Below are 26,810 nucleotides of genomic sequence, written 5' to 3'. Positions count from 1 at the left end.
GCCGCTTGTGCGGCTCTCTTCTGAGTGAAATCCGACTGTGATTCATGCACGGTTTCAGGAATGGGCACTCAGTAAAAGCTGTCTAAACAATGTATTGTTTGAATACAGCTTCACAGACAGTATTTGAACTCTCTGTGTCAAAGAGTTTCAATGCAGTCACTGGATCATATGGACCATAAATCATTTTGGCTAAGAGCAACGGCTAAACATGTCTGTCACTGTATGCATGTATGGGAACGGGCGAGCACATGCAGCCTCACTCAGCAATCCATCTAAGAGCTAATAGTTATACATTTCTCTTTCTATATATACGAACCCTCTACATTTTTTAAAAACTAATTACGCTCTGCTTTGTCACAGTGTGTTCACCTAAAAGTAATTGGTAAACTCAGCACAGGAGGCCTGACCTATTACATTCTGACATCCTCACGTCAACGCGTTGATCTTAGACCTTCAAAACAGAAACACCAAAACTTGTGCTTTGCAAGATTTTATTGGCTGCTTTTTAACTCTTCTACAATCTCTAATAATGTATAGACTAAATGTAAAAGTAGTATCAACATGATGTAACAGCATTTATACAGCAAATTTTCTTTTGTCATAAATATACATTTCTGCATAAATGATACACTTTCAGTAACAAGTGAAACTGTATTTACATGTTTGATACTTAATATTGAAGTATAGTCTAAATATGTATGATACAATGTGGATATTTAAATATAAATCTCAAGAAATGATAAGATAAAGAGTCAATTAGACAAATATATATTTTACAGGGACCAGTAAGTGGCACCAAATGAGCACAGAGAGCCTCGAGGTGTTCTATGACCTTCTCTCCTTCCAGTCTGTTACACTTCAGAGAATCACACATCCACCACCCTTGGCTTCCACATAATTGGGGTCGAGGTTGTTGGGCAGCTTGCCGTTCTCTCCCCAGGTGTTCAGCTCTCCGAACACGCCCGTCTCCATCATCTCCTCCTGCCAGGGGATGGGAATCTTGCCAGAAGAAAAGTCAGTGTAGAACTCGTTGTCCTTGTTATCCAGGACCACACCTTTGATGGTGCTAAAGGCGCCAACGTCGTCGATGTCTTTGGCGTAGACCATCTTGGGGTCGGGGACAAATGGTGGCTGTAGCATACCTTCAGATGAAAAAGGTTTTTTTTTGTAGCATGGAACACTTACAGTCATGTCATAAAGCATCCAGAGCAGCAATCACACTGACCTCAGCTGCATTTGCTGGCCTAGTCTACTTGAATTGAGTTGTATTGAGTTTCATCGAGTTGTGTCACGTACCTGCTTCAAGGCGGCCCCAGTTGATGTCTTTGAAGAAGGGCTGGTTCTTGAGTTCCTCACAGTCGTTGTTTTTAAAGCCGAGCCGCTTCACTGGATCTTTCTCCATCAGCCCCTCACAAATGGCCTTGCTCTCTTTGCTGAACTTGGCTGTGTACGCAACTGGATCGTTCAGGATCCTGCGAGCCACCTCGTTGTTCTCAACCTTAAGGGAGAGGAAAGCGCTTCATGTACATGCTGGGTCACGGCAGATGGATGAGTTTGCAGGATGCCTAATGCGCCAGTTGCACACAGTACCTTTTCTCCTCGCACTCTGAAGGGCCCCTTGGCTTCAATCATCTCATAAAGGGTGACACCCATCGTGAAATAGTCCACTGTGTAGTCATACTCCCTCTTATTGAGCAGCTCTGGAGCCATAAAGCCTAGATCGAAAAAAATAGTTTTATGAAATTGAGTTCAAGTAGTCACTACCTATCTGGTCCAGCTTCCGGCCTCAATAACCTCCACTGTGCCTTGATTAACCTCACCTTAAAACGTTTTTTTACTCACCTGGAGTTCCAGCGTATCCACTGGTTTTGTCCTTTCCTGGTGGAAGTTCAACAGCCAATCCCAAGTCTGACAGGCGGACGTGTCCTGAGGAAGACACAGGTTTTGATGACAAAAACGGTACAGTGCAGTACGGCTAATGGTTACACAGACAGCTGCTCTTCCTGGAATGCCTTTTTATGATATGGGGTTGTCTGTCCGTATGGATCACAGCAACTTAAATGATAGTTTATTGCCATGTATTGATGTCGCTGGCTGCGACCGTGAGTGCTAACATCCTGACACACATACCAAAGTAGAACATTTCTTTTAGGTCACCTTACAACCCCTTGTAGTTGCTGTATTAACTGAAGGACTGTGTGATGTAACAGAAGTCATTGGTTGGACGAATGCCACCATATATGAATGTGAACTAAACTGTGACCTGTGGGTTTACTGGGTAAAAGTAAGCCAGAGTAATAATATCTGATAACATTTTAACAATTATTGCATTCACTATTACCAGGTCAAAAAGTTAAATCCAACAGACAAAGCATCTTTTTTTATGGTTCACCCGCATCGTCCAGCAGCACATTCTCTGGTTTCAGGTCTCTGTAGATTATCCTGTGCTGGTGGAGGTGCTCCAACCCGCAGATGATCTGAGCTGTGTAGAAACACGCTCTCTTCTCATTGAAGCCAGGATTCTTTTCATCCACATTGTACATGTGGAACCTGAGAAAGAGGAGGTGGAAGGACTATAGTATTGACCAAGCTGAAGAAGAGGCAAGCAGGATGAGACACCAGACTGTCAGCCCTGCACAGTAGCTTATTGGTTCTCACCTGAGATCGCCACCATTCATGATGGTCATAACTAGGCAGAGGTCAGTCTTGGTCTGGAAGGCGTAGGCCAAAGACACGATGAAGCGACTGTGGACTTTGGCGAGGATACGCTTCTCCACAATTGCTCCCTAAAAATAACAAGTGAAAACACCACAAGGTATCACACACATCCAACTATCACTTGTTGTTTAGTGTGACGGCTGCCGTCTTTGGCGTATGTATGTTTGTGTGTGTGTGTGTGTGTCTCCCAACTCCGTTCCCCAGGTGGTTCCCCGATCATCAGCGGCATTAACGTCATCAACTGGGGGGAGTTCCTGCCTCCACCCACTGTGATTTGCTGATTGCCGCCACCTGCGCAATTGGGAATCCCTGCTGATAAAAGCGTCCGTGTTCCTGAACGCAGGGGGCGCAGTCTGATTGTGGCTGTTAGCTCCGTACCCTGTCTGGGGCGCAGTCTGATCATGGCTGTTAGCCCTCGTGTTTGTTTTAAATTCGTGTTTATGTTCGATACGTGCAGCACTCGTACCCTGTTTGATTTTACATGCCATGTTACTCCCGTGTTTTGTGCTAGGTGGCACTCGTACCCTGACCCTGTTTTGACGCTCGTGTTAATGTATTTGTGTGTTGGAATTTTTGGGCTCTAGGTTTAGTTTTTGGGGTTTCTTTGGGGTTTAGTTTTGCCTTTGTCTTCTGTAGCTTTTTCTGTTTAGGTTTATGGGTGGCATCCCTTTTTTCGGGACGGTTATGTCGGTCTCAAGAGGTATAAGTTGTTTATATTAAGTTATTGATTTGGCGCCACCCGCTGCCCTTCGTCTGTTGTTGTTGTTTGTTGTAATTATTTTTTGTTAAATCATTAAAAAAACTCTTAATTTTGAAACCTGCTCGTGGAACTTGTTTGGTGGTCCCAATTTTGTTACTAACCATTTCCCCCTAGACTAAGTGGTTCATAACAAATTGGGGGCTCGTCTGGGATCGCTGAACTTTTCTGTGAGCTTGTGAATTTGTTGACTTTTTAAAATTGGGGAACATTGTGTAGAGTGCGGAGATGCCGCACTTTAATTTAGTGGATAAGCTTGCAGAGATTGGCGTTGTGGTCTTGCCCCCTCCAGTTTCCGTGCAGGCGGATGGCGCCCAACGAGAGGGTAGCCTGGGGAGTCCCCCCCGTGCGGCGGCTGGTGGTGTGGCGGGGCACGTAGCTCCGGTCCCAATTTTGTTACTAACCATTTCCCCCTAGACTAAGTGGTTCGTAACATTTAGAATTGCCCATTCCAGGACCAAGAATAAGGCTAATTATTGGTGTTTCTTTTCTTGTTTTGTTTTGTTTTTTTTACATTTTAGCACATTAATCAGGCTTTGTCAAGCTTGAAATTGTGCATCATGTTGGCTCTTCCTGCTTGCACCATAAGAGGAACTGAGTCCTAATAAATGCTCTCAAAAGTACCACTTGGCCTTTGCCTGCAGTTGCTCTGAAAAGAAGCACAAACTTACTGGCAACAGCACAGAGCAGCATGGCTATTAACAATGTTAAGAGTATCTAAACCTGGCCAGTTAGACAGAAGTTATTTTTGAGGAAGTCATACACAAAGCTAACTGGAGGAAGCAAGAATTCCCAAATGCATGACAAAAATAGCGTTGCACTGTGAAGACGATGAGTTATGAGAATGTTGAATTTCCTCAGGTGTTCTTAAATAAGGTGCAGGGATGATAGATGGATTCCATTGATGCTGTAATCCCAAATGATGAAGTATCCATACTTTTGTGTTATTTCAAAGGAGGTATGGCGTTAATCTGCGTTTTTCCTCGTTTTAAACCAACTCTGGGAACCACATTTTCTCTTTGTTTTGTTAGCTAGTTTGCATGTATGTATGTTTGTTTTTGTTTTGTTTTTTACCTCATAGCCTTTGCGTTTTTTCAGCCTTTTTTTCTCCAGCTTCTTGTTTGCATACATCTTCCCTGTTGCCTTTGCCTGACAAGCAAACACCTCTCCGAATCCCCCTTTACCCAAGACCCTGAAGTCCATGAACCACTCCTCATCAATGGGCTGGCTCTCCAGCCACTTGAACTGAACATAGCGAAGGAAGTACATGCTGTTCATGAAGGGGCCCAGAGCAGACTTCTCGAGGTGTTTGAGCAGCTGCTTCTCGCTCTCCTTGAACAGGTCACTGCGGACGTTTTTGTGGTCTTCCTTGACCCGGCTGACGGCCTTCTCCTCCAGGAAGCTGCAGAAATTCTTTGAGGATGACTCGTAGTACTTTTTGACGATCTTCTGTGCCTTCTGGACTCTGTCCTTCTCCTGACAGATGGTGTAGTCCTCAAAGTCCCTCCACAGCTCGCCGGCATTCTTGTTGGCTGCGTCGCTCTCCAGGAACTGCTGGAACAGGCGCTTGCCGATCGGCTGCTTGACGCACATGCTGTCGAAGGTTTTGTCCACGGTCGCCTTCATGGCTTCACAATCTCTGATGTGTGGGAGATTCAACTTGGCGCGCATCTTCTTATCACGCATGGTGGCCGCTGCCGCTCCATCCACGCTGCCCCGGGCTGAGACGTAGGCAGAGTTTGCCACCACAGTCTCCAGACCCCCGATGTCCATGGCTGCACTTCTGAAAAGTGAGACACAGCGGCATCAAAGTAGTGCAGCTCAATCCCTGTGGGATTTTGAACTTGAATTCATTTTTTCTCATCTTTTATTCAACTGTGTGTTATGTGAACTACTTTTCAACCAGTTTTATGAAATGAATGCTCTGTGATCATTATGAGAGCACAAAAATCAAGATGTGCTTACAAGTATGGGAAGATTTTGGGGTTTAATGAAATCCATTTCCAATGTCTAATTAAAAGTGATTGAGAGAATTTCGAGTGTGCAAAATGCTGTTGTTGGATCAGAGAATTTCCTTGTGCCGTGCTGCCGATCCGCGCGTTCGTTGAATGAAGAGTCTCAGGAGAGGAATGCCAATTTAAATATGTTTTTAGTAAATAATCAATTCATGATACAAATATACAGAGCTCTGGGCCGAGTTCAAAACCCTAGCAACAACAATGTATTGTCAGGGCATGAAGTCTGACTATCTGTCCCTTGACCCAGTCCTTTTATACAAAAGAAAACATGCAGACGCTCCCAGACGTTGTCCTCCTCTGACTGGCTGCCTGGTCTCCAGACCCCAGCCTCATTGGATATTGAGCCAGCCTTTGTTCCAAGTCTCTGATTACTAATGGTGAAAGGAAACAAGTCCTTATTTGGCAGGGAGCCAAACCATCCATCATTGGTTCCAGTGTGACCTGTTGAAATAATACGGTGCAAGACATGCCTGAGGTCACAGGTTCCTCTCCCCCGTTACGGTGGTCGCAAAGTCAGTTAGCTCTCTGTCCATCCTCTGGTCCTCCAGGGTCACCAGTTAGTGAGAATGTGCCTTCCTTTGTTCTTCCTTGAGCTCTTTTTGTGACTCCTACAACAATGCCTTTTTCCTATGAGTAGGTCAGCCAACGATTTAAACAGTCCTATATTAGTAATCATATTGTTATACACAAACATTGAAACAAATTATATTATTTAACACAAACATCGAAACTAAACTAAATATATGATTCCAACAGTCCCCCTTTTGGCCTAGCCTACACTAGGCCAATATTATCAATCCATTGTCAAACTGTCTAACTCCATTTCATCACTTTCACCCCTCAATAGCAACTATAATCACACGATTACACTAAAAGTAAATGCAAGTAACAGAACAACAGTCACGTCATACCAAACCAACAATAACAACGTGTTATATGTAGTCCACTCCACAGTCGGGAACATACTGGTCCACCACACATGGCTGTGTTCAAGATCTCTGGTTCACAGGTTGCTGCATTTTCTGGGTCTGATTGTTGAGAGAAATATTAAGAGAAACGCTATTAGTTTGATCACAATAGGATTATATGTCAGAAACAGTGCTGGACTTGATAATAATTATCTGCTCTTGGTGCCAGAAAGGGAACACCCACCCAAGCTCAAAGGGGGTGTGGTGGTTTTAAAATAGGATATGCATGGGGTGAGTAGAGAGTAACACCAGAAGAACTGACCAGTGATGGACACCTGCAGCTGGCAAGTGACCACACTATAAGAATACGCCAGGGCAGGTCAGAGGTTGCACGACCAGCTGAAGCTCTGTTGGTATAGCCACTCCTTATAAGCACGCAACTGTAGTGTTGGTTCCAGTATAACACCTTTTTGGGAGATCCATATGACAGGGGGACACTATTTTTGCCATGCTGGGAGCTTTAAAACTGGGTGGATTCGGGCACATCGTTGGTTCATCGGTGGTGCACCATAGGATGCTGTTGTCTTGTTTTTGTAATTTTGATGACCCCAGGTTGCTGTACAATTTTTCATCTGCCAGTAAACCCTTCAAGAAATACCTCTGATCCTTGACTACTTTGTGTTATTTCAACTTTTGAACAGAGTTATCAAGAACTACGAAAGCTATTGAATCTCAGTTGACCAGGAGGACCCGGAAAGTGTTGCACTGGCCACGGGTCTTTTTTTGGTACAACAGGGGTGAATCCTGTCCGGGAGCTAACAGATCTTGCTGACATCAGGGCTATTGATAGCACCTGTGTCCACTTCATTCCATTTGTCAAAACAAAATGACTCAAACGTCCTTTCTTGTAAAATAACAAAACAAAATTCTGGCACAAACGCCCTTACTTAAAAGGAACAAAATAAATTATGTTGGAAGAATAGCTGTAAGAGCTATTCTCTGCCATTATGTGTTTGTCCAATAGGTGGCACTCCAGTTTAATTGGTGTCACACCCATTTAAGTCGGAGAAACAATACAGGTGGGAGAGGTTGCCTGATGGGTGGAGCACAAACAGTTTCTGACCGCGTTGCTACATAAGGCGTTGTGTCTGCATCATCGAGCTGTGTCCAAGGAATTGTTTGTTGCACGTTGGGCCGGGGTGTTTTGCAATAAACTCGTCTTTGCAAACAAGTAAGTCTCGTCATCTTTGTGGACATAAACGATGCAACTTGTAGCAAGCGCGTCGAACAGGTGCCCATCACGCAAGCATCTCAGGGGCTTCAAGCGGTAGGCTTAGCCTCTACAATAGCCATGATGTCTGGGTTGGAGTATTCAGAGGTTATCGAACATGATACCCAATCTTATCTGTCCAACTCCGAGGTTAAGGGTTTGAATAATGTCCAGTGAAACTTACCATATAACTAAGGTCATTGGGATTCTGATTAATCCCTATCTTAGTTCAGTGATGGCAGATATCGACAAATCAAATTCAGTGACCTTCTTAACATAGAAGAACAGCCCAGACATCTTGGTTGAGATATTCAGAGGTTTATATCATCCAACTCAATAGTCAGAAAAACATGATACTCAATCTTTTCTATTCAACTCAGAGGTAAAGAAAATAACAAAATAAAATTCTGACCATACGTCCTACTTTCCGAGCATTACTTTGTCAAAATTAACACAAATATAAAAATTCAGACCGTACGTCCTACTTTCCGAACTAAATCGTTAATATTCCGAACTTAATCATTTGCATTCCGGTCCTTACACCGTTAAACCTTTCCGAACTTAATCGTTTGCATTCCGGTCCTTACACCTTTAAACCTTTATTATAATTGTATCCAGAATTTCCAACTAGAATTTCGGTTAAACAGGTGCCTGCTTACCTTTTATTGGGGCCCCTTTGTCGTCAGTTGTCCTCCGAAGTGGCCGTTGTGGAGTTCTTGTCTTCATATCACTTCTCCTTCTTCATCACGTCGGGGTCACCAAATTGTTGGATCAGAAAATTTCCTTGTGCCGTGCTGCCAATCCGCGCGTTCGTCGAATGAAGAGTCTCAGGAGAGGAATGCCAATTTAAATATGTTTTTAGTAAATAATCAATTCATGATACAAATATACAGAGCTCTGGGCCGAGTTCAAAACCCTAGCAACAACAATGTATTGTCAGGGCATGAAGTCTGACTATCTGTCCCTTGACCCAGTCCTTTTATACAAAGGAAAACATGCAGACGCTCCCAGACGTTGTCCTCCTCTGACTGGCTGCCTGGTCTCCAGACCCCAGCCTCATTGGATATTGAGCCAGCCTTTGTTCCAAGTCTCTGATTACTAATGGTGAAAGGAAACAAGTCCTAATTTGGCAGGGAGCCAAACCATCCATCATTGGTTCCAGTGTGACCTGTTGAAATAATACGGTGCAAGACATGCCTGAGGTCACAGGTTCCTCTCCCCCGTTATGGTGGTCGCAAAGTCAGTTAGCTCTCTGTCCATCCTCTGGTCCTCCAGGGTCACCAGTTAGTGAGAATGTGCCTTCCTTTGTTCTTCCTTGAGCTCTTTGTGTGACTCCTACAACAATGCTCTTTTCCTATGAAAAAGGCACCAAAACAGTACAAACAAAAAAAAAAACGAAAAAAAAACAATAGCAACAAAAACTATCGCCGGACATGGGCACCGCCATAACTTCTATACCATAACTCAAGACCGGAAGTTAGTTGATCTTTTTTTTTTTTTTTTAATGTATTTTTTAATAATTGCGCAAAACAGTACAAAACAATAGCAACAAAAACTATTGCCACGGGGTTGCATACATAAAAGTATTTTTACGGTTTGCACTATAAAAATAATTGTAGAAGGCAGATAGATTCAGGGTCTTGATAGCTTTTATGTTACTATTATTTTCAAATAGTTTTAATATACTGTTGGACATTGTTCTCAAATGTAACAAAAAGGGTTTTAATACATTTTTTAAAAGAAAGGGTAAAATCAGGTTCAGTATAAGAGAAAATCAAATTATAGACATCTACTCAGCGAAGTTAAGTTGGGTTGTCAATTTTATTTGTGTGGAATTCATTAAGGAAAATTGAGTGCAGCCTTTACAGCATCATGTCACAGTGTTTCAGATATTTATTGAAGTCTTTCTGAATGACGGGATGACAAGACTGAATGCGGAAATAACATTGGCTTGTGGCAGCTTTTAAGCCTCCTCACCACAGCCACCCGCCACCACAACGGCCAACGGAAGCCTGGCCACCTATTTTTTGTTTGTTTCTGGTGAATTTTTATTTCTTTTTTTGATGATCTCAATAAAGGCATTGTGAGAACTTCTAGTCAAATTATTATTGCCAGTATGACATGACATTGTATTTTTATTACATTTTAGAAATAAAATAGAATGAACAGAAAACCGATAATGGTTAAATAGAATTATTTCATGCATATAATGACTAAATGGGATAATGAAGACCTCTCCAGAAGCAGGAAATACCTGTTCTGTTGCAATGATGTCTGGGGCCATTGTTTTACTCATAATGCTTGTCCCTGGAGATCCCTGGTGGATGAAAAATCAACCAGCAGGACTGTAGTCATTTTGCCAAGCTGCTTTCTGTGCCTTTGAAAAAAACAGTATGTTGGGAGCTGTGTCTGTGCAGTGTTTGAATTTGTTGCAGAGGCAGATTAACACATCAGAAACGATTTTCCTTCCCTCCCCAGCAGACTGCAGCATAAAGCAACACACATGCCACCACGAACAAAACATCTTCAGCATTTTGCTACAGATGTCAAGAGATCTTGGCTTCCTTAAGAAAAAGAGGCAGCTCTGCCCTTATTTATTGAGTGTCTCTGTTTAGGTACCTCTTCAAATTATTATCCAGCTGTACACTTAGATATTTATGACTTGGCACCACCTTGAGGTCTTCCCCACTGGTACTCTGGCTGAAGAGGGGGCTTGGATCTGCAAGAAATCTATTATTATTTCCTTGGTCTTTGAGGTTTCTCAGTAGGACAGTTCTTGTGACTCCAGTCACTGAAGGCTTTTATCAGGTCCTTATTTTCACATTGCTGCCCATTCCTGATACACTTCACAATAGCAAGGATTTACAGTGCCTTTATTTTTGCTGTTGACCTAAATGAATAGTAACCATATGCTAATGTGAAAGTAAGTATGACATTTGTTTTGACCGTGTATGCATGTTGCAACTGCAGCCTAATCAGAAAGTGCTCTGTTTATTTGGTTGTGTAAAGTCCCATTTTATTAATTTTCTGTTAGAACTTAGTGATTGTTTTATAGTAGCCTACAAATTAACTTTTAAATTAGTTTTAACTTAACTTCGCTTAGTAGATGTCTATAATTTGATTTTCTCTTATATTGAACCTGATTTTACCCTTTCTTTTAAAAAATGTATTAAAACCCTTTTTGTTACATTTGAGAACGATGTCCAACAGTATATTAAAACTATTTGAAAATAATAGTAACATAAAAGCTATCAAGACCCTGAATCTATCTGCCTTCTACAATTATTTTTATAGTGCAAACCGTAAAAATACTTTTATGTATGCAACCCCGTGGCGATATTTACGGCAAGTTACGGTATAGAAGTTATGGCGGAGCCCATGTCCGGCGATAGTTTTTGTTGCTATGGGTTTTTTGTTTGTTTGTTTTTGTTTGTACTGTTTTGCGCAATTATTTCAAAAAATACATTAAAAAAAAAAAAAAAAAAAAGATCAACTAACTTCCGGCGTTGAGTTCCGGTGTTGAGTTAGGGGGTTGGAGTAATGGCGGCGCCCGTGTCCGCCATTTTGTCTGCATTTGGGTATTCTAGGACCAATTATCAGTGCCTGTGTTGCTCTCTCGTGGCTTCGTGGAGACTCGTGTCAGAATAATCAGGGGATATACTGCTCCCTGCTGTTCAAACGGTACCTTGACCGAGAAAACAGCTGTTAAATGAAGCAGAGGCACATGAACCCAACTTTAGAAAATACAATTCCTGCTAATTATTATATTTTCACCTAGCCATCTATCCAGCTGATTAATTATATGCTCAAAAGCACAACCAGATATTGTGGTAGTCAGTCAGGTGTGCTAATTAGATTGGGGGGGGAAACATTGCCAGGACTTTTATTAGGTTTACCCACCTAATAAAAGGTTTACCTAAGCTTGTAAGAACCTGCATGTGCACGCACACACGCGCACGCACGCACGCACACACACCCACACACAGAAAGGGATTTTGGCAGGTGTGAGGCTAACTCAAACTGCTGCCCAGTGTCCAGTGTTCGCTTCCCTGTTGCCACTGGACAGATTTCAAAGTTTTGAGAGCTCTTACTCTGTCCCCCCCCCCCCCCCCCCCCCCCTCCCATAAATGCATCTACTGGTAAAGTTAAATTCATTCATTGAATGTGACCCATCCTTTTTTTAGGGAACTGTGAAGCACTTTGGGACAAGATACAATTTTCTACAGTGCATTTGGTAAAGGGCATTTCTCGGGATTTTAACCTTGCATATATTTTGATGACTTTATGGAAACCAGAGCGCTTATAATCTAGATTAAAAAACAACACAAAAAAAACTTCCACGAACCCAGCACCTGCTTGCTGTAGCACAATCTAACTTTACAGCTAACTGTGCTGCCAGTCTTAAATATGCTGCACTGAACAGAAACTTTGCTTGATTTTGTTCTATGCTTTAGACACTGTTTCACAAATGGAGAACCAAATATGAACATTTGAATTCACAACCCTACGGCATTAGAGGCATTCAGCTGTCCATAAGAGACCATTCTGAACGCAGTTCTGTCCAGTGCTAATTATTAATCTCTATCCTGTAAATTGGGACAGGATTGCTGTGTATATATTTCATGTTCCTAATCTGCTACTCCTTGACCTGGTACATGTAGTGCTGACAGTGATTCCGCTAGGTGTCTAAGTGCTTTTCTGACTTTACATAATCCAGTTAAGACTGACTCTTGATACTAGAGATTTGCACAGAGACTATTGGCCTCCTTACTTAACTTAACTGTAATTTAACCTGCATTTTTAGCCTAGTTTCTAAATTTGTTTGACGAAAAATTGCAATTGTTTGACTTTGTGTAGCTGTGATTAAATCATTATCTAGGCTTGAATGGCTGCACAATGTCAATTCCATTCGTAAAAAAAAATAAATAAATAAAAATCCAATTGTATGAAGTTGTTTTTGGTGTAACTTTGATTAAAGGCTTGCATGGCTGCATAAAGTCAATTCAATGGCCTATGTATAGACACGCACACATATATAAAAGGAAATGTACTGGTTGATGAACATTAGCAAATGTGTCTTGAAGAAATATTTAGCTTTTTTTTGCACCCCGTATCAATACGATTTTAAGTTTCAATAGACAAAACACAATTTAGCAATAAGATGGATGCCATATAAAAGCGTAAGATACTCACTGTACCTTCTTGCTGTACCTCAGAGTGAAGTTAGGAGTTTGATGCAATACTTGAATCCAACGAGGATGCTTCTAGTGTGAATTTTCCTCTATTTTCTCCAGGATCTTCCATCAACCAGAACAAACACCTGTCTCTCAAGGTCTCCAAGTGATGCCTTTCCACGCCTTCCTTTTTCCTGGCTCCTGCACCGGGCTGCTCTGAGGAGATTGGAGCCTCAAGTTGAGGTTTACCTTGCACCTGAAATCCTACTTGGCAGTTCATTAGCTGGTGAGGATTACACCCCAACGTTATTGGAGAGAGCAACTTGGTTGAAGCTATTAGTGTAACTCAGCAGCAGGAGTGATTACTGTTGAGGAGTGTTGCACTAACTCAGATTGCTACTTTAAATGTGTGACCGGCACACTTTAAATGCAACGGAACACAACAATATGGTGCTTGACTCTTCACTGATACTGTCCATAATTGTAGTTACAGTTTTGTCACATAAAATCAGACCATGACTCAAAGTTGAAAGGAATGAAAAATGCACTAATCAGCACAATCCTGACTGTATTTGTCCAGACATGTGTTGGGTGATTTTAAACAGCCTTCATCCATGCATGGCAAACACAGATGCGGGTACATTTAAGAAGAGTGGATTCAGGAAATGGAGAAGAGATTTAGGGGGGGGCGGGGGGGTTGTGTCAAACAATAGGGGAAAACATCATCACAGTAGCAGTGTAAGATGAAATCAAAGGTCAAGTATGATCACCACGCAAGGCTGCTTGCGTCAGCAGCTTGAAATAGACAATTCAATTAGGAGCAAAAAGGCAAAAAAGGGGCAGAGTCAGACGCACACCAAAGGAAAAAACATGTGCGGTGCAGTGACATACATGATTGTCACCGCGCCTCACGTCATCTTACAGATATAGATGAACGATGTGAAAGGAAACATTAGATTTAGTTGGTATTTAGGTGTGTTTAAGCCTAAAGGACCCCGAGGACCAATCCCATTTGAATGGCGGGGAGGTGAAACAGATTATACGTTGGCGTCTAATCCAGCTCAGTGATTGAGAAGAAACCCACCCACCCAAAGCGTTTACTCCAGCTGAGAAATACTTCACCTGGAGGTGCGTCATTATTCAAGTAGACTCATTGTTTCAAGTCTGTTGTTCTCTAATCACTTGTCTGGTTGAAATAGACATTTTGTGTTTAATTATTTAATTATTATTTTATAACATAGAAATCCTATTTCCACTAACCCTCACCCAATTATCCTCAAGTTGAAAAATACTGCGATCTTGGCTTCAAAACAGACGTTTGCAGATTCCTGTCAGTTGTCATTTCTGTGGTGTCATGGTCTCTACCTGAACTGAGACAGCAAGAGCTTGTACGATGAGTTGATCTTTGATCTTAATCCGTTGAACAAGAAGCAGGCGTCAACACACCCAGCGATCTTCTGGGAACGGCTGGGCTCAACAGGACCAACTATGGCTTTTCATTGCATCCTAATCATGCGTGATGTTGTTACTACATCCAGTAGTTCTGGAGAACGCATGTTAATATTATGAAAAAAATAATATCATATTTATTATAAATTTGTAATAAATATTCAGGACTCCAGACTGTCATTCTATATTAAATAAAACAATAATAATGTTTTTTGTTTGTTTGTTTGTTTTCAATTATTTGGTCCATGAAGTGAAGTGAGTGATGGTGGATTTTTCTACTTCCGTTTTCTGTTCAAAACGCAACGAGGACACCTAGCGAAAGGTCTATGCTGCAATCAAAAAAAATGTAAAAAATGTTCTTTGATTGGATCGCAATAGCAGATACATGCCATTTGGAATGCAGAATAAACGGAAAAAAACGTCTCAATTGGTGAAGTGGGTTTGATGTAGTCCAAAGAAGACACGCAGTCAACCGTGTGGTAACATATTAAAGAAAGAACGGAGTTCAGAATTTACTCTGTCGTTTCAAAGAGAGGATGAAGGCTCTTACCATTGGCTAATAAACGTGACGTCACCAGCACGTCGTGCTGTCAGTTTTCACCGTGAGGCGTTTATGGTACAGGCAAAGCGTACACGTCCCTAAATCCGAATGTTTTGGATTGGAAATTGCACTCTCTTGGAAAATGTCTATAGTTTTAAGATGGGGAACTTTGTCCCACACTAGGTATTTGTCTCACAACATCAGAAAAGGTAGTACCATAAAATTATTTCAAATGTTGTGCCCAAAAGACCCTCACGTACGTTGGCACCTTTTTGGAGCTGATGACGGGTTTATGGAGAAGACCATGAAGTACACACTGATGTAACTCTAGAGATCCTTCTATGAAGCGTGAGCCGACATTTGGACATATTAGGGGAAACACGACCGGGCTAATCAGAAATTTGTTCTGTCATTGTCTGGGGACCTGACTTCTTTTTATTTTGCCAGAAAGCTTTGCGAGCTTTTGGAGCAGACCAGCTGTTACGTGGAGTTGCGCCTGTCTGTTGGTAGTAGCATACAGGTCGCGACAGCGAACGGAGGACGGAGATGCGGGACTGTGGAAACATGGTGCGAACTCAGACTTTCGCTCTACTTTAAATTGTTAGCTTAATGTGAGAATTGTATTGAATTATAATGAGTGTCGCTTACATCTCTGCGTTTTTAACTGCGTTGTCGTCGCATTTATATTGGCCGAAGTAGATACAAACCGGAAACTCTTACTTTATTTTCAGGTCGGTCTAATAAATTAAACACTCCGCTTACTCAAGAGGAATCAGCAACCCCCCCTTTATTTAAGAAAAACAACAACATTATCGTTTCCGGAAAGCACGCGGAGACCGGTCGTTTGATTGCTTCCGTTTTGGCAGGGCGCCCCTCCCCCCCCCCGCGCGAGTTTAATTCATTTCAACTCGGGCACACGACGTCGTCGTAACACCGTCGCGATGGATTTCCTGCTCAGCGGAGTGGCGGCGTGTGGCGCGTGTCTGTTCACCAACCCGCTGGAGGTTGTCAAAACTCGGATGCAGCTCCAGGGCGAGCTCCAGAGCAGAGGCACCTACCAGGTCTACTATCGCAACGTCTTCCACGCCTTCTACACCATCGGCAAAGTGGACGGACTTGCCGCCCTGCAGAAAGGACTCGCGCCCGGACTGGTGTATCAGTTTTTTATGAATGGGGTGCGTTTGGGCTCGTACGCCATCATCGAGTCCTCCGGTTACATCCACACAAACGGACGGGTCAGCGGCATCAAAAGCACGATAGCCGGCTCCGTGGCCGGGGTGGTGGGAGCCGTCATGGGCAGCCCCATATACCTGGTATGTGACCGTCTTGCATGTTTGACTTTGCCTTGCCCTCCCTGAGGCCTGGATTCCTCAAGGTGAGCTGTCACTGTGGAATGTAATAATGTGTTGTCCCTTTTTGTAGGTTAAAACACACCTGCAGAGTCAGTCCACCTCGTCCATAGCAGTTGGACACCAGTACAAACATCAGGTAGATAGGGAGATGGAATTGGACGCCGGCGAGTCCCAGGCGTCAGTCGGTGCATGACTCATGTGTTGCTGCTCCCCCTGTCAGGGAATGAGCCACGCTCTGAGGGTCATCTACAGAGAGCACGGCGTCGTGGGGCTGTGGAGGGGCTCCAGCGCCGCCGTCGCCAGGGTCAGCGTGGGATCAGCGGCCCAGCTCTCCACCTTCTCCTCTTCCAAGGAGTTTGTGACTGACCTGCAGGTTAGAGGGCCTCTGTAACTCCCGCTCAGGTTCAAATTCAGGGATGATGAGTGGAAACAGTGACACGGCTGGAATGCTGTGGCTTCCAACCATGTGAACGCACCTTTCATACCTTTCGTACAGGCACACTAGAGACGACTGTGGGGAGGTGGAGGTCTGGAATAACTCTGTGCTGTGAGCTGCCGCCAGTGTTTTTGCATTTCAGAAAGAAGGAGGAGACACTTTTGATTGTTTTATCTCTTGGTTCCTGAATTTGTTTAAAGTCCTTAACTATATTTCTGTAGGTTTAAGACCTAAAATGTCTTACACATACTGTCTCCTTCCTAATGGAATTGCTTATACGCTGTGTGGCCAAAATTATGTTGTTGTTTTTTTTTTTGCCTGATTTGGTTCAATTTTTCTCCTTTCTGAAAAAAAACCTTTAAAGAATGTCTAAGGCCATTGTTTCAAGAGGGTTTTGATATCCAGAATGTAAATCAGTAAATCCTGACGCCCATCATCACAGCTCCCTAAATTCAGTGAGAAGAGATCATTAGCAGGCAGTGACTGTACAGCTCATAGATCCAGCCATTGTAATGCTGACAAAGCGCCGGGCGTTGAACTATGCTGCAACTGAAATTCAACACCTTAACTTGGGCCCCTTGAAAACATTCAGCCGGACTTTACATAAGCAGACCAGTGGCTTCCTTGGTTCTGAAAGTGGGTCTCTTTTAAGACAGCCAGTTGTTAAGGGATACAACCAGTGTCTGGGGACAGGGAGATCCAGCATTTTTGGTTTTTTTGGTTTTCCTTCCTGACTTTCTTTGGAAGTGTTACCACACATCCAAAGAAAGTCAGTTCAGTTAGTGAGTCCACCTGATATTTCAGGCACTTCTTCCACAACTTCTTAGGCAAGCTGTGACATAAAACACCAGTAACAGAGAGAGAAAGAGCTTTCAAAGTATTGAACTGGGCGCAGTTTGTGAAATAAACATTCAAGTTTGCGGTCTGAAGGAAACTTCAGACAAAAGCAAATGTAAGGTTCATTCACTTGGCCAAAGTGTAAGAAAACACAGGCAGCTCACACACACCTCATTTAACTCAGCAGTGATGGTCACACATTAAACTTGGCTTTCTGGCCTTTTATCCAATCTACCTGTTATGTGTGTGTGTTTTGCATGAACTTATGTCATCTAGTCTGATGTCGTTAGCCCTCCACACTGATATTATGTATAATATTTTGGTTTTCCAAGGTGTTTCCCAAGGACAGCTGGCTGGTGGCCCTCAGTGCCGGCATGATCAGCAGTGTTGTGGTGGTGCTGGGCATGACACCGTTTGACGTCGTGAGCACGCGGCTCTACAATCAGCCTGTGGATCAGGCGGGCAAGGTGACACATGACACCTGACTGTTTCTTTGTCTGAGCTGAATTATGCATTTACATAATTAATTGACCCTTTGTTGTAGTTGGGTTTTTTTTTTTAACTACATTGTAGGTACCAGTTTCCTAAAGGGTTATTGCACCAAATTATGACATTAAGACATTTCTTAGGCTTTGACTGTAGGTGATATAATAGTTAGAAGAGTTTTTTGCACTAAGTCAGAAAATTTAAGCAGCGTCACCTTAGTCAGACCAGTCTGGGTAAAAAGAACACGCAGAATTTGTAAGTTGTCGAGGTATCCTAACCATTAAAAAAAAAAAAAAAAAAATGCATGAGGCTGCTGCGATGAAGTGGCGACTTGTCCAGGGTGTCCCTGCCTTCGCCCTATCACAGCTGGGATAGGCTCCAGCTGACCCCCGCAACCTTGAGTTCAGGAAGAAGCGGGTAATGAAAATAAATGGATGGATGACGCTGACAGATTGGCATGCTGCCAAGTAACTTTGCACAACAACATGAGTTTTACTGATCAGATCCTGGCTCGTCTGCCTTTCCTTATGTTTCAGGGTCTGCTTTATAAAGGATTTTCCGACTGCTTTTCAAAGACGCTGAGGAAGGAGGGCTTGGTGGGACTCTACAAAGGCCTGGGAGCCTCGTATTTCCGGCTGGGGCCACACACCATTCTGTCTCTGTTCTTTTGGCACGAGCTGCGAAAAAGCTACCAGCAAGTGAGATAACGCCAATCATGAGGAAGGTGGGAAACTGGGTAACTCATTAGGCACATTTGACTGTTTTTATGATTTAGATTTGTGTTCATTTTAGGGATATTTATATACGTATATGTTGTTGGAACTCCACTGGAACATGAACATGACCCAATAGACCTTATGTAGTTTACTCTATGTCCTCTCGGACAAATCAGAAAAAACAATAATAATAATCCAATGCTACTTTTTTTGGCAACACACAATTATTCCATTTCAGTTGATGTAGGGCAAGAAATGTTGCCTACAACTGAGAAAAACAAAAAAGAAACCTCTGTGCCTTGACAATAAAGCAATGTGGCCCACTGTAGATGAAAAGCGGTGGATGAATAAATGATGCCAACAGCCACAAGAGTGGCACATAAAATCCACCAGTTGAGGGTGAAAATAAAGGAACGGTCAGCCTGCTGCAGACCTGTGTTTTTGCATTAGCTGCTGTCCTCATGAAAGTAAACCTGCGTAAGACAGTTTGTCTGTCAGATAAGTAAATACCTCTATTGGTTAAGTAATCGGTTCCAGCTTATTTATTCATATTTGGTAAATAAATACCTCTAGCTCATTGATTCATGTAAAAAAAAAATGTGCCAAGCACCACCATGACCTGACCTCACATGTATTGACAGGAAATATGATGCATATTACATTAAAAAAGAAAGATTATTATTTATCTTTATTGAGGGCCACAAATAAATGAATGTATTTTCCTGTTGCTGTTACAGCCAGGTCTTTATTTAATAAGCAATATTGGTTTAAAAAAAAAAATTACTTCATGTACACCTTTTCTTTGCCTCAATTTAAAAGCAGGTAGCTTCGAATGAAAATAGAGACAAAAAAGACAGGAAATGTTCAATAAGTGTGAAATTTCCAAGTGGAAAACTGAAAAATCTTCACTTCAGTTTTTATTCTGTTTTTTCCACTTGGTCTAAACAACTGTACATTTCAATCTTAAGAGGGATAAAAGGGAAACAGGTCATGTTGAAAAGTTAAAAGTTGATCATTTGATTAATGATGTCTAAATGATTAGACATCATTTCACTTTTTTTTGTTTGTCAAGCACTCATACTACATTTTATTTTAATCATGAATAACAATGAAATGGGACGATAAGAATATGCTAGTTGTGAGTTGTAAATGTGGATCCACATCCATGTTGGCCTTGACTCACTGTGCACTATGTTACCACCTACAGTTGCTGAGTTATTTTTGTATATAACATATATGATTATAAAAGGGTTTACAAAGGGGTTTCTTCTGATTCTGTTATGGGTGTGCACTAACGTTTACTGAATTACTAGCACCTCTGGTTACACATTCATGAGGAAGTTAAAAAATGGTCAAATGCAATGGCTTTTTTCACTTGCAATGCTTTTTATTTTGTCCTCTTATTTATTTCAAGTGGTGTATACAATACATGATGTGCTCTTAACGGCTGGTATTGAAATATATTACTGCAGAATACCATAACTACTTTGAATGAACAAATTACTGTTGTTTTTTTTTAATTACATTCTCTGCACTCAGTAATCCTTACGTATCCAACGTGCTTCAATGTTGCTGAGGGATTACCAATAATTGGCTGTGTAATGCAGTCATTTTTTTTAAGTTATCCAGGTCTGATCTGTAACATATTGGATAGAAGCTCAGTGTTTGGATGGCTCAGTGTGCAGTGTTGTTCAGCAGTTACTCTCCTGTGAGAACACGACTCCCAGCAGAGTTGTTTGGAATAAGTAATAATCATTCAACACTGTGACTGTGATAATCAACAAGAAAAGATTGTGACTGCAATGGCCACTGACGAGGCACAATGTGCATGCCAAGACACAGGTCATAAGTGCACTGTGGTTGAAACCCCACAGGTTTATCCTCTTCCCTTCCATGAGATGACAGTGAATGTTGCTATGCTGGGTTTAAATTCTGCACTGTCTCCGCAATCGCCACCTTTTATTGGTATGTTGTTTTTTTAAATCTTGATTTTGCATTTTTTTTTCTGCGTAATACATTTTGTGAGTTATTATAAAATATTTAAAAAAAATATGATATTAAAAAGATGTGTCAAGTCGGGCATGCACAAAGTAAACTGCAATGGTACAGGGCACTGTATAGCAATTTCAGGGCAAAAACATTCAAACTCGTCCATCAATCCCTTTGCCGTGTCATTTTGTTTGTTTTTCTTGGATGAATTCTAGAAGCCAAAGGATTGAAAAACTTGGGTAATGAGAAACATGCACTTAGTGGACACTTGAAGTCAATTATGAGTGGGTAACAGTAAACCAGTGATATGTTAGAGGGTTGGTGAAGGAACTGGGTGGGATCAGGGGGTTCCATGAATCAGCTTCACGTGTTTCATGAATGTGCTGTGATCTGGGAAGCTGTTGTTTCTGTGCAATGGACAACAATAAATGATCAGACTTATCATCAGTGGACTTTGTGATATTATTTTATATAGACATGTGTGGTTGCCAGGGATGATGTTAAGCAGTACACTAAATTAATTGGTCAACACAGCAGGAGCTGTATCGTGATCAGTTTTTCCAAGTTCAACAATGAGATTAAGTTTTCAACGAGTGAATTCCTCATCAACTGTTGAAGTCATAGGAGGACAAACGAGACTGCATTGCTTTCACAATGTCCCTTTTGCGTTAGGCAGTGACCTTATATAGAATTTTAAAGTGAGTGTATTGAGTAGTGTAAGGGTCTTTTGAACTATTGAAATTAAAAGCAAGACAGAATGGAAAGGCACTGTGCTTTTGTAATCGAAATCTCACTGTTTAATCAATAACAACATACGTTGGCTTGGATTTAAAGGTTAAGTGTAATATTTTGATATTTTCAGAAGAAACGGCGACATCAGTTGGTTGGTGTAGATTGCAGGTGCACTGTTGTACTCATCCTCCCCCTCCCGAGTTTGCCAGTGAACTACGGTGACCTGCACACAGAAACTTGGATACCTCGTCTACCTTCTTCGTCGTTGGTTTATTTGAGGACATGAGTGTTCACCCTAAATACGAACCGTGTTGTCAGGTGGGTTGGATTGTCCACATCAATTTCCTTTGATATATGGAGGTGCGAGATAGCACCTAACTGGGAGCAAGACCCTTGCTATATGTATATTCTTGTATATAAATAAGAGCCGTTCTATGGGTTTGAAAACCAAAATACTTTTATTGTACTGTGAATATACACTTATATTAATGTATTTTCGGACAGTGCATTAAGCTTTTACTTATATAAAAATCATATATCAGATCATTTTACACAGTAGAACTTTAAAGCATTAGTTAACATAAGGTCAACTGTCAAAAGTTGATGTGTTAAATGCAAACCACCACAAGATGGCGCCCCAGGAAGGAAGTGAGTAAGAGCGGGCTCGAAGGTCTCAATAACCATCCCACCCTGTTGCCACCAGTTGTTTTGTTACGTTGATCAAGGTGACACCCGTCAGTGAGTGAGTGGAGGGTGTTCACCGCCCTGCCGTCGTGTGAGTCATTAAAACTCACAAAAAGGTTGTAGTGTGAATTAGGATTGAATCATCTAAATTGTAAATTTGAGTTGCAGGCCTCTTTCTGCTTTGTTTATGATGGGTGGTTCCAGTCAGACGAGGATGGCGTCTTTCCATCTGCCCTTTGCCCTGTGGTCTGATGAGCTTCGTCTGCTGTGTTGTGCCATGCAAGAGCTTGCAGAGTGACTGTATGAGTGAGTGTATGTGAATGTTTTCTTCTGCATGTCAACTGGGAGGTCTTCACACAGCACTGAGTGCATACTCAACCTGGCTGAGCTTGCTTCATTGAGTTCTTTCCTTGGAATGAACTCGTTTTATGGTTAGTGTTGCTGGTTGTGAGATATACAGGCGTCCCCATTACAGTCTCCAAATCAGTTTGAATAATTGTTCAAACTGAAGAAGGGTTTTGGATCAATAACGGTTAAGTGGTTAAGTAACCAAGATAGAACCAAGAAATAAAGGCCTCATTCTGGACAGGACACTTGTGCGGTTTTCTTGCAACAGGGCTCAGAGCAGATCCCTTTTGTCAGGCAAAGCGGTCGCACAACAGTCACAAAAGCATGATACCATATAAGGAACACAGGCTGTTCGAGCAGGACTGGGAATATAGATATGAAGCAGTTGGGTGGTTTGTTTCCTAGTTTGGCAAAGAGATTTTTACCTCAGAGGCCCTTCCTGATGAGGGAAGACCACCACCCCACCCCCACCACACACACACACCTCCTCCTCCTCCTCCTTCATTAGTGGCAAGCAGCTCAAAGCTGCTGTAGCCCCTGTTCAGTTCCTGTTGTATATTGGAAGCCAGAAGGTTGGTGGTAAAGAGAGAGAAAGAGAGAGAGAGAGAAAGAATTCCACCTAGACCACTGTATACTTGCATCCTGAAGATACATTGAAATCGGCATCCTTCTCTTAAGACTCTTCATTCAACGAGCATGGATCGTCAGCGCGACACTAGAAAATCAGGCGATCCAACTCCCCTGAGCATGTTGTTGCAAGACACATTATTTAACGTTCACACCTCAAGACCAAAGTCCAATGTCACTGCATGAAATAGTAATGGACATTTTTCAACGAGTACCAACACTGGCCTTTTCAAGGGATACTGGTCACTTTGGGATTTTCCTTTGCAAGTGTCTCTACAGTAATTAATCAGGCATATGGACCTTTGTCATAGTGTTGCACCCAACAATCAGTCCGTGACAACCGGTGACTAGCACAAGAATGGTCATATTCATATATCAATAAAAACGGAACAGGCCAACCCTGACTGTCCCTAATTCCTGCAGCCATATTTGGATTGATGACGTGGAAAGTTCAAATTTACTGATACAAAAGATCCAAACAGCAAGTTCATTGACACGTGTAATTTACAATATTTATCAACGACTACATCACCTGCCTTGCCCAATCAACAAATGATGGCCATTGCTGATAAGGCTGCCCTTCCTTTCCTTCTCCTTTAATTAAACATTAATTTTTAATTTTTTTTAATGAACACATGGCTGCAGTCATCAGCTCTCTCACTTTAAAATGGCAGCTGTGTTGAGGTGCAGACGTGAGTGTCACCAAACTCGATGTAATCAGTGTCAACGTTTTTCTTTGGCCGTACATGCTGCTGCAGGTCCAAAGTCCAGGCTGCTGTGCAGTGACAATGTCAACAGCACTCCTGAACAATGAACATAGGCAGGGTTGGATATTTATCACTGAGCACATATATCACAGGGATCATCTAAAGGCTGCTACTAGGATGTTGATTTCACTCTCATGCTGCTGGAGCGATTCTTAGGCCCAGATCAATACGTACGAGTGGATAATTAACCATTAATTGACATGTCTGACTCAGAAGATCCAATTGCATTCACACCTTCATCCAGAAAAAAATGTTAAAAACATTATCTCAGTCAATAATAAAACTTGTCCCATCTAGATACCATGGAATGAGTCAAAGCTTCCTTGGCTGCAGCCATTCCAGGGCCGTTCTGTTTATCCACCTTATCTATTCGTCATGACGCCTCCCACAAACACACACACACACGACACACACCCTGGAATCACTCCCCTCATGTTTCAAGCTTAGTCAAGAGCACGGTGAAACAGTTTCTGTGATAACAGGCAGGATTTGTGGACAAGCTCTTTTTTTTAATTGCCACACGTTTTCAGCAGTCAGCAGACCGGCGTCTTTTTCCACACTCGCTACGACGACGACAACATGTGTACTGGAAAATGTTCCCGCTTCATTGCGATCGCTCTCTACCCATTAGCGGTCCTCTCCATCATCTGTAACATAGTGCTGTTCTTCCCCGATGGTGATGTGCAGTATGCCAAGGATAAACACATTACAGCGGAAGTCACATACATGAGTGGACTCATCGGAGGGGGTATCATGGTAAGTTGTGATTCCTCCCCAAATCTGAATTTGTATACCTCCAGATTAAAAAAAAAAAAGAAGTAACTTATTGTATGAACACTTTTTGAAAGCATTGTGTAGTGGTAATGTTGTTCTGTTAGTCATCTCGATGTGGCAGATTTAAATCTGCCAGCGGTGAAAGTCTGAACAGTACAGTGTTTTTTTTAATTTTTTTACAAGATTATCCTGTCATTTGAATCATTTTCCTGAGACTTAACCCATTTGACTGTGTAACCATGTCGGAAAAATAAATGAATTTAATTGCACTGTGCAGTGTTCATGTCAAATCCTGGAAAAGCTCCCAGCTCCCAGCTCATTAGCTTTAACTTAACTCTTGTGTCCTGCCACAGGTGTTGGTCCCAGCACTTTACATCCACCTGACCGGGTCACAGGGCTGCTGTGGGAACCGCTGCGGGGTGAGTTTCTGCTGCCTGGTGACCAAGCTGGCATTTTCAAGATTTTCAAAAGATCTGTACATCACTTATTTTTCCCTGTGTTGGTCTAAAGAAATTTGTGAAAGTGTTGCACCATAACATGTCATATAATCCTGCAAAATGTTGATTCTAAATATCTAGTTGTATTGCTGCTATGTATTGCTCTAAATGAGTTTTCTTCACACCAAGCAGACTTTCTGATAAACTTTGTCTAATATATGTATGGTTGCAACAGGGGCAACGCCTTTTTTCCTCCAAATTTTCTCCTCTATATGTGACAAAATAGAGGCAATTAAAGTGCAAACTTTAAGGATAAAAAAGGTCACCAAACTGATTCCTAAAGCGACGTGAAGCATGTTGAAGACGGCAGTAGTAGGAAAAAAGGTTCAGTTTGACAGACCAATGTAAGGAATGTAAGGGTGCAGTCAAGGAACAACTGAGGCATTGTTCCTCCCATTCATTTATGGCAAGGACAGACTGTGAGGCGTCCATGTTAAAAAGTCACAGCAACATGTGTCCACAAAAGAAATGAGCAGAAATGAGCCCTTTGTGATGTCATGGAGGCACATTTCCCAGGGGCGGTAGGGCTGTTGTCCACTTTATTATTGCCTTCTAAACAAGTCAGAGATACAGAAAGGATTTGGTTTGAGCAAAAAGTTAAAATCCAAGCTTTTTGTGGGAGGCTGTAAACAAAGGGGTAATCCCCCCCCAAATAGTTAATCCAAGTCCAAAATAAAAACAAAATTTACAAATGAATGTGCTGATCCCTCTGCAGATGTTCCTGTCCATAGCTTTTGCTGCCGTGGGCGTGGTCGGCAGCCTTTACAGTCTCGTTGTGGCAGGGGTCGCTCTGCGGAATGGACCCTACTGCATAACTATTTTGGGTTGGGATGCACCTTTTTTAGATGGGCAAGTTACATTCTAATGACATTCTTGCAGTTTAAACATTAGAATGTCTATGCTGTATCAGTAACCCCATAATGTATGAACACTGCAACCCGTGTCCACAGTGAGGGCAAATACCTGACAGACGACTTTATAAGGCTGCAGTGCTTGCTGCCCAAGAACATCGTGCAGTTTCACATTGGGCTCTTCGCTACTCTTCTGGCCACAAGCTGCCTGCAAGTGGTCTTGTGTGGCATCCAGATGATCAACGGTCTCTTTGGCTGCCTTTGTGGAACGTGCATGGACAAAGGGGTGAGCCTCGCTGCTGCTAAAGCAGAATAGATCTGAACAGGAACAATAAACTACACCATCAAGTTCCTGTTTGAACTTTATGCAGCAACCTTTCAAGGTGATGGCCTTTCATTAGACAACCTGATTTTTTTCAATTCACCTACAGACGCTGTGAGTTCCTGCCTGATGCCCCCTGCTGGAAGAGTGGTGTTCCTGCTGCATAAAAGTTTTGTCGCTTGTTTAGGTATATATGTATTTCATATCGTGTTAATATGAAACTTTCAATTTGCACATAATTTCTAATAGAGCTGTATAAATTATGTCAATTGTCAAACTAAGGGTATAGGTGTAACTGATGTATGGCTTTCTACCCCTTGTTGTATTTTACTCCAAACTAAAAATCTCTAAAAGTTGAGACGCTTTTTAAGACATTAATAAAACAGATGTTGCTGGACTGCTAAATTTTCTGCCTTTACTTCAAAATTATGTTTATATACCCATGATTCAAGTGATGAAATAATAGAGGCCTTTTCCAAAAAGGGCTTTTAACAATCAAGGGTTTTTCCGAACCGGGAAAAGATCTCTGCAGGTCAAAGTAAAGAGGAAACTATTAT

At 42.1% G+C, this 26,810-nt stretch overlaps 3 protein-coding genes across 9 annotated transcripts; 2 read left to right on the top strand and 1 right to left on the bottom strand.

The window, feature by feature from the left end:
• Nucleotides 1–671: 671 nt before the first annotated feature.
• On the bottom strand, nt 672–15,191 carry grk1b (G protein-coupled receptor kinase 1 b). Of its 7 annotated transcripts, none has more exons than XM_076020483.1 (9): nt 15,096–15,191; nt 12,870–13,056; nt 4,550–5,258; nt 2,659–2,786; nt 2,393–2,550; nt 1,843–1,926; nt 1,591–1,715; nt 1,297–1,498; nt 672–1,142 (listed from the first exon to the last, which is right to left on the bottom strand). In XM_076020483.1, the coding sequence occupies exons 3-9, from the start codon at nt 5,246–5,248 to the stop codon at nt 859–861; spliced, it is 1,680 nt and encodes a 559-aa protein (XP_075876598.1). In that variant the 5' UTR covers nt 5,249–5,258; nt 12,870–13,056; nt 15,096–15,191; the 3' UTR covers nt 672–858. The 7 variants fall into 7 exon arrangements, with proteins under 7 accessions (XP_075876598.1, XP_075876599.1, XP_075876600.1 ...); XM_076020484.1 differs by lacking the exon at nt 15,096–15,191 and adding an exon at nt 14,211–14,423 and having other exon boundaries at nt 12,865–13,061; XM_076020485.1 differs by lacking the exon at nt 15,096–15,191 and adding an exon at nt 14,211–14,423 and having other exon boundaries at nt 12,883–13,061.
• On the top strand, nt 15,007–20,739 carry slc25a35 (solute carrier family 25 member 35). Its single transcript, XM_076020487.1, has 5 exons — nt 15,007–16,148; nt 16,258–16,323; nt 16,408–16,560; nt 17,793–17,927; nt 18,483–20,739. Exons 1-5 carry the CDS (start codon nt 15,777–15,779, stop codon nt 18,651–18,653), a joined length of 897 nt encoding a protein of 298 aa, XP_075876602.1. The 5' UTR covers nt 15,007–15,776; the 3' UTR covers nt 18,654–20,739.
• Nucleotides 20,740–24,223: 3,484 nt separating this feature from the next.
• Nucleotides 24,224–26,658, top strand: tm4sf21a (transmembrane 4 L six family member 21a). The gene is made up of 5 exons (XM_076020478.1): nt 24,224–24,565; nt 24,937–25,002; nt 25,796–25,933; nt 26,035–26,217; nt 26,363–26,658. Exons 1-5 carry the CDS (start codon nt 24,389–24,391, stop codon nt 26,369–26,371), a joined length of 573 nt encoding a protein of 190 aa, XP_075876593.1. The 5' UTR covers nt 24,224–24,388; the 3' UTR covers nt 26,372–26,658.
• Nucleotides 26,659–26,810: the final 152 nt, after the last annotated feature.

The sequence above is a fragment of the Nelusetta ayraudi genome, unplaced genomic scaffold, assembly GCF_046127955.1.
Source record: "Nelusetta ayraudi isolate G7.1 ecotype Tasmania unplaced genomic scaffold, CSIRO-AGI_Nayr_v1 ptg000011l, whole genome shotgun sequence".
In the NCBI taxonomy this organism is placed as follows: Eukaryota; Metazoa; Chordata; class Actinopteri; order Tetraodontiformes; family Monacanthidae; genus Nelusetta; species Nelusetta ayraudi.
The sequence above is the reverse complement of the archived record's forward strand: the minus strand, read 5'-3'. Positions and strand labels throughout refer to the sequence as shown.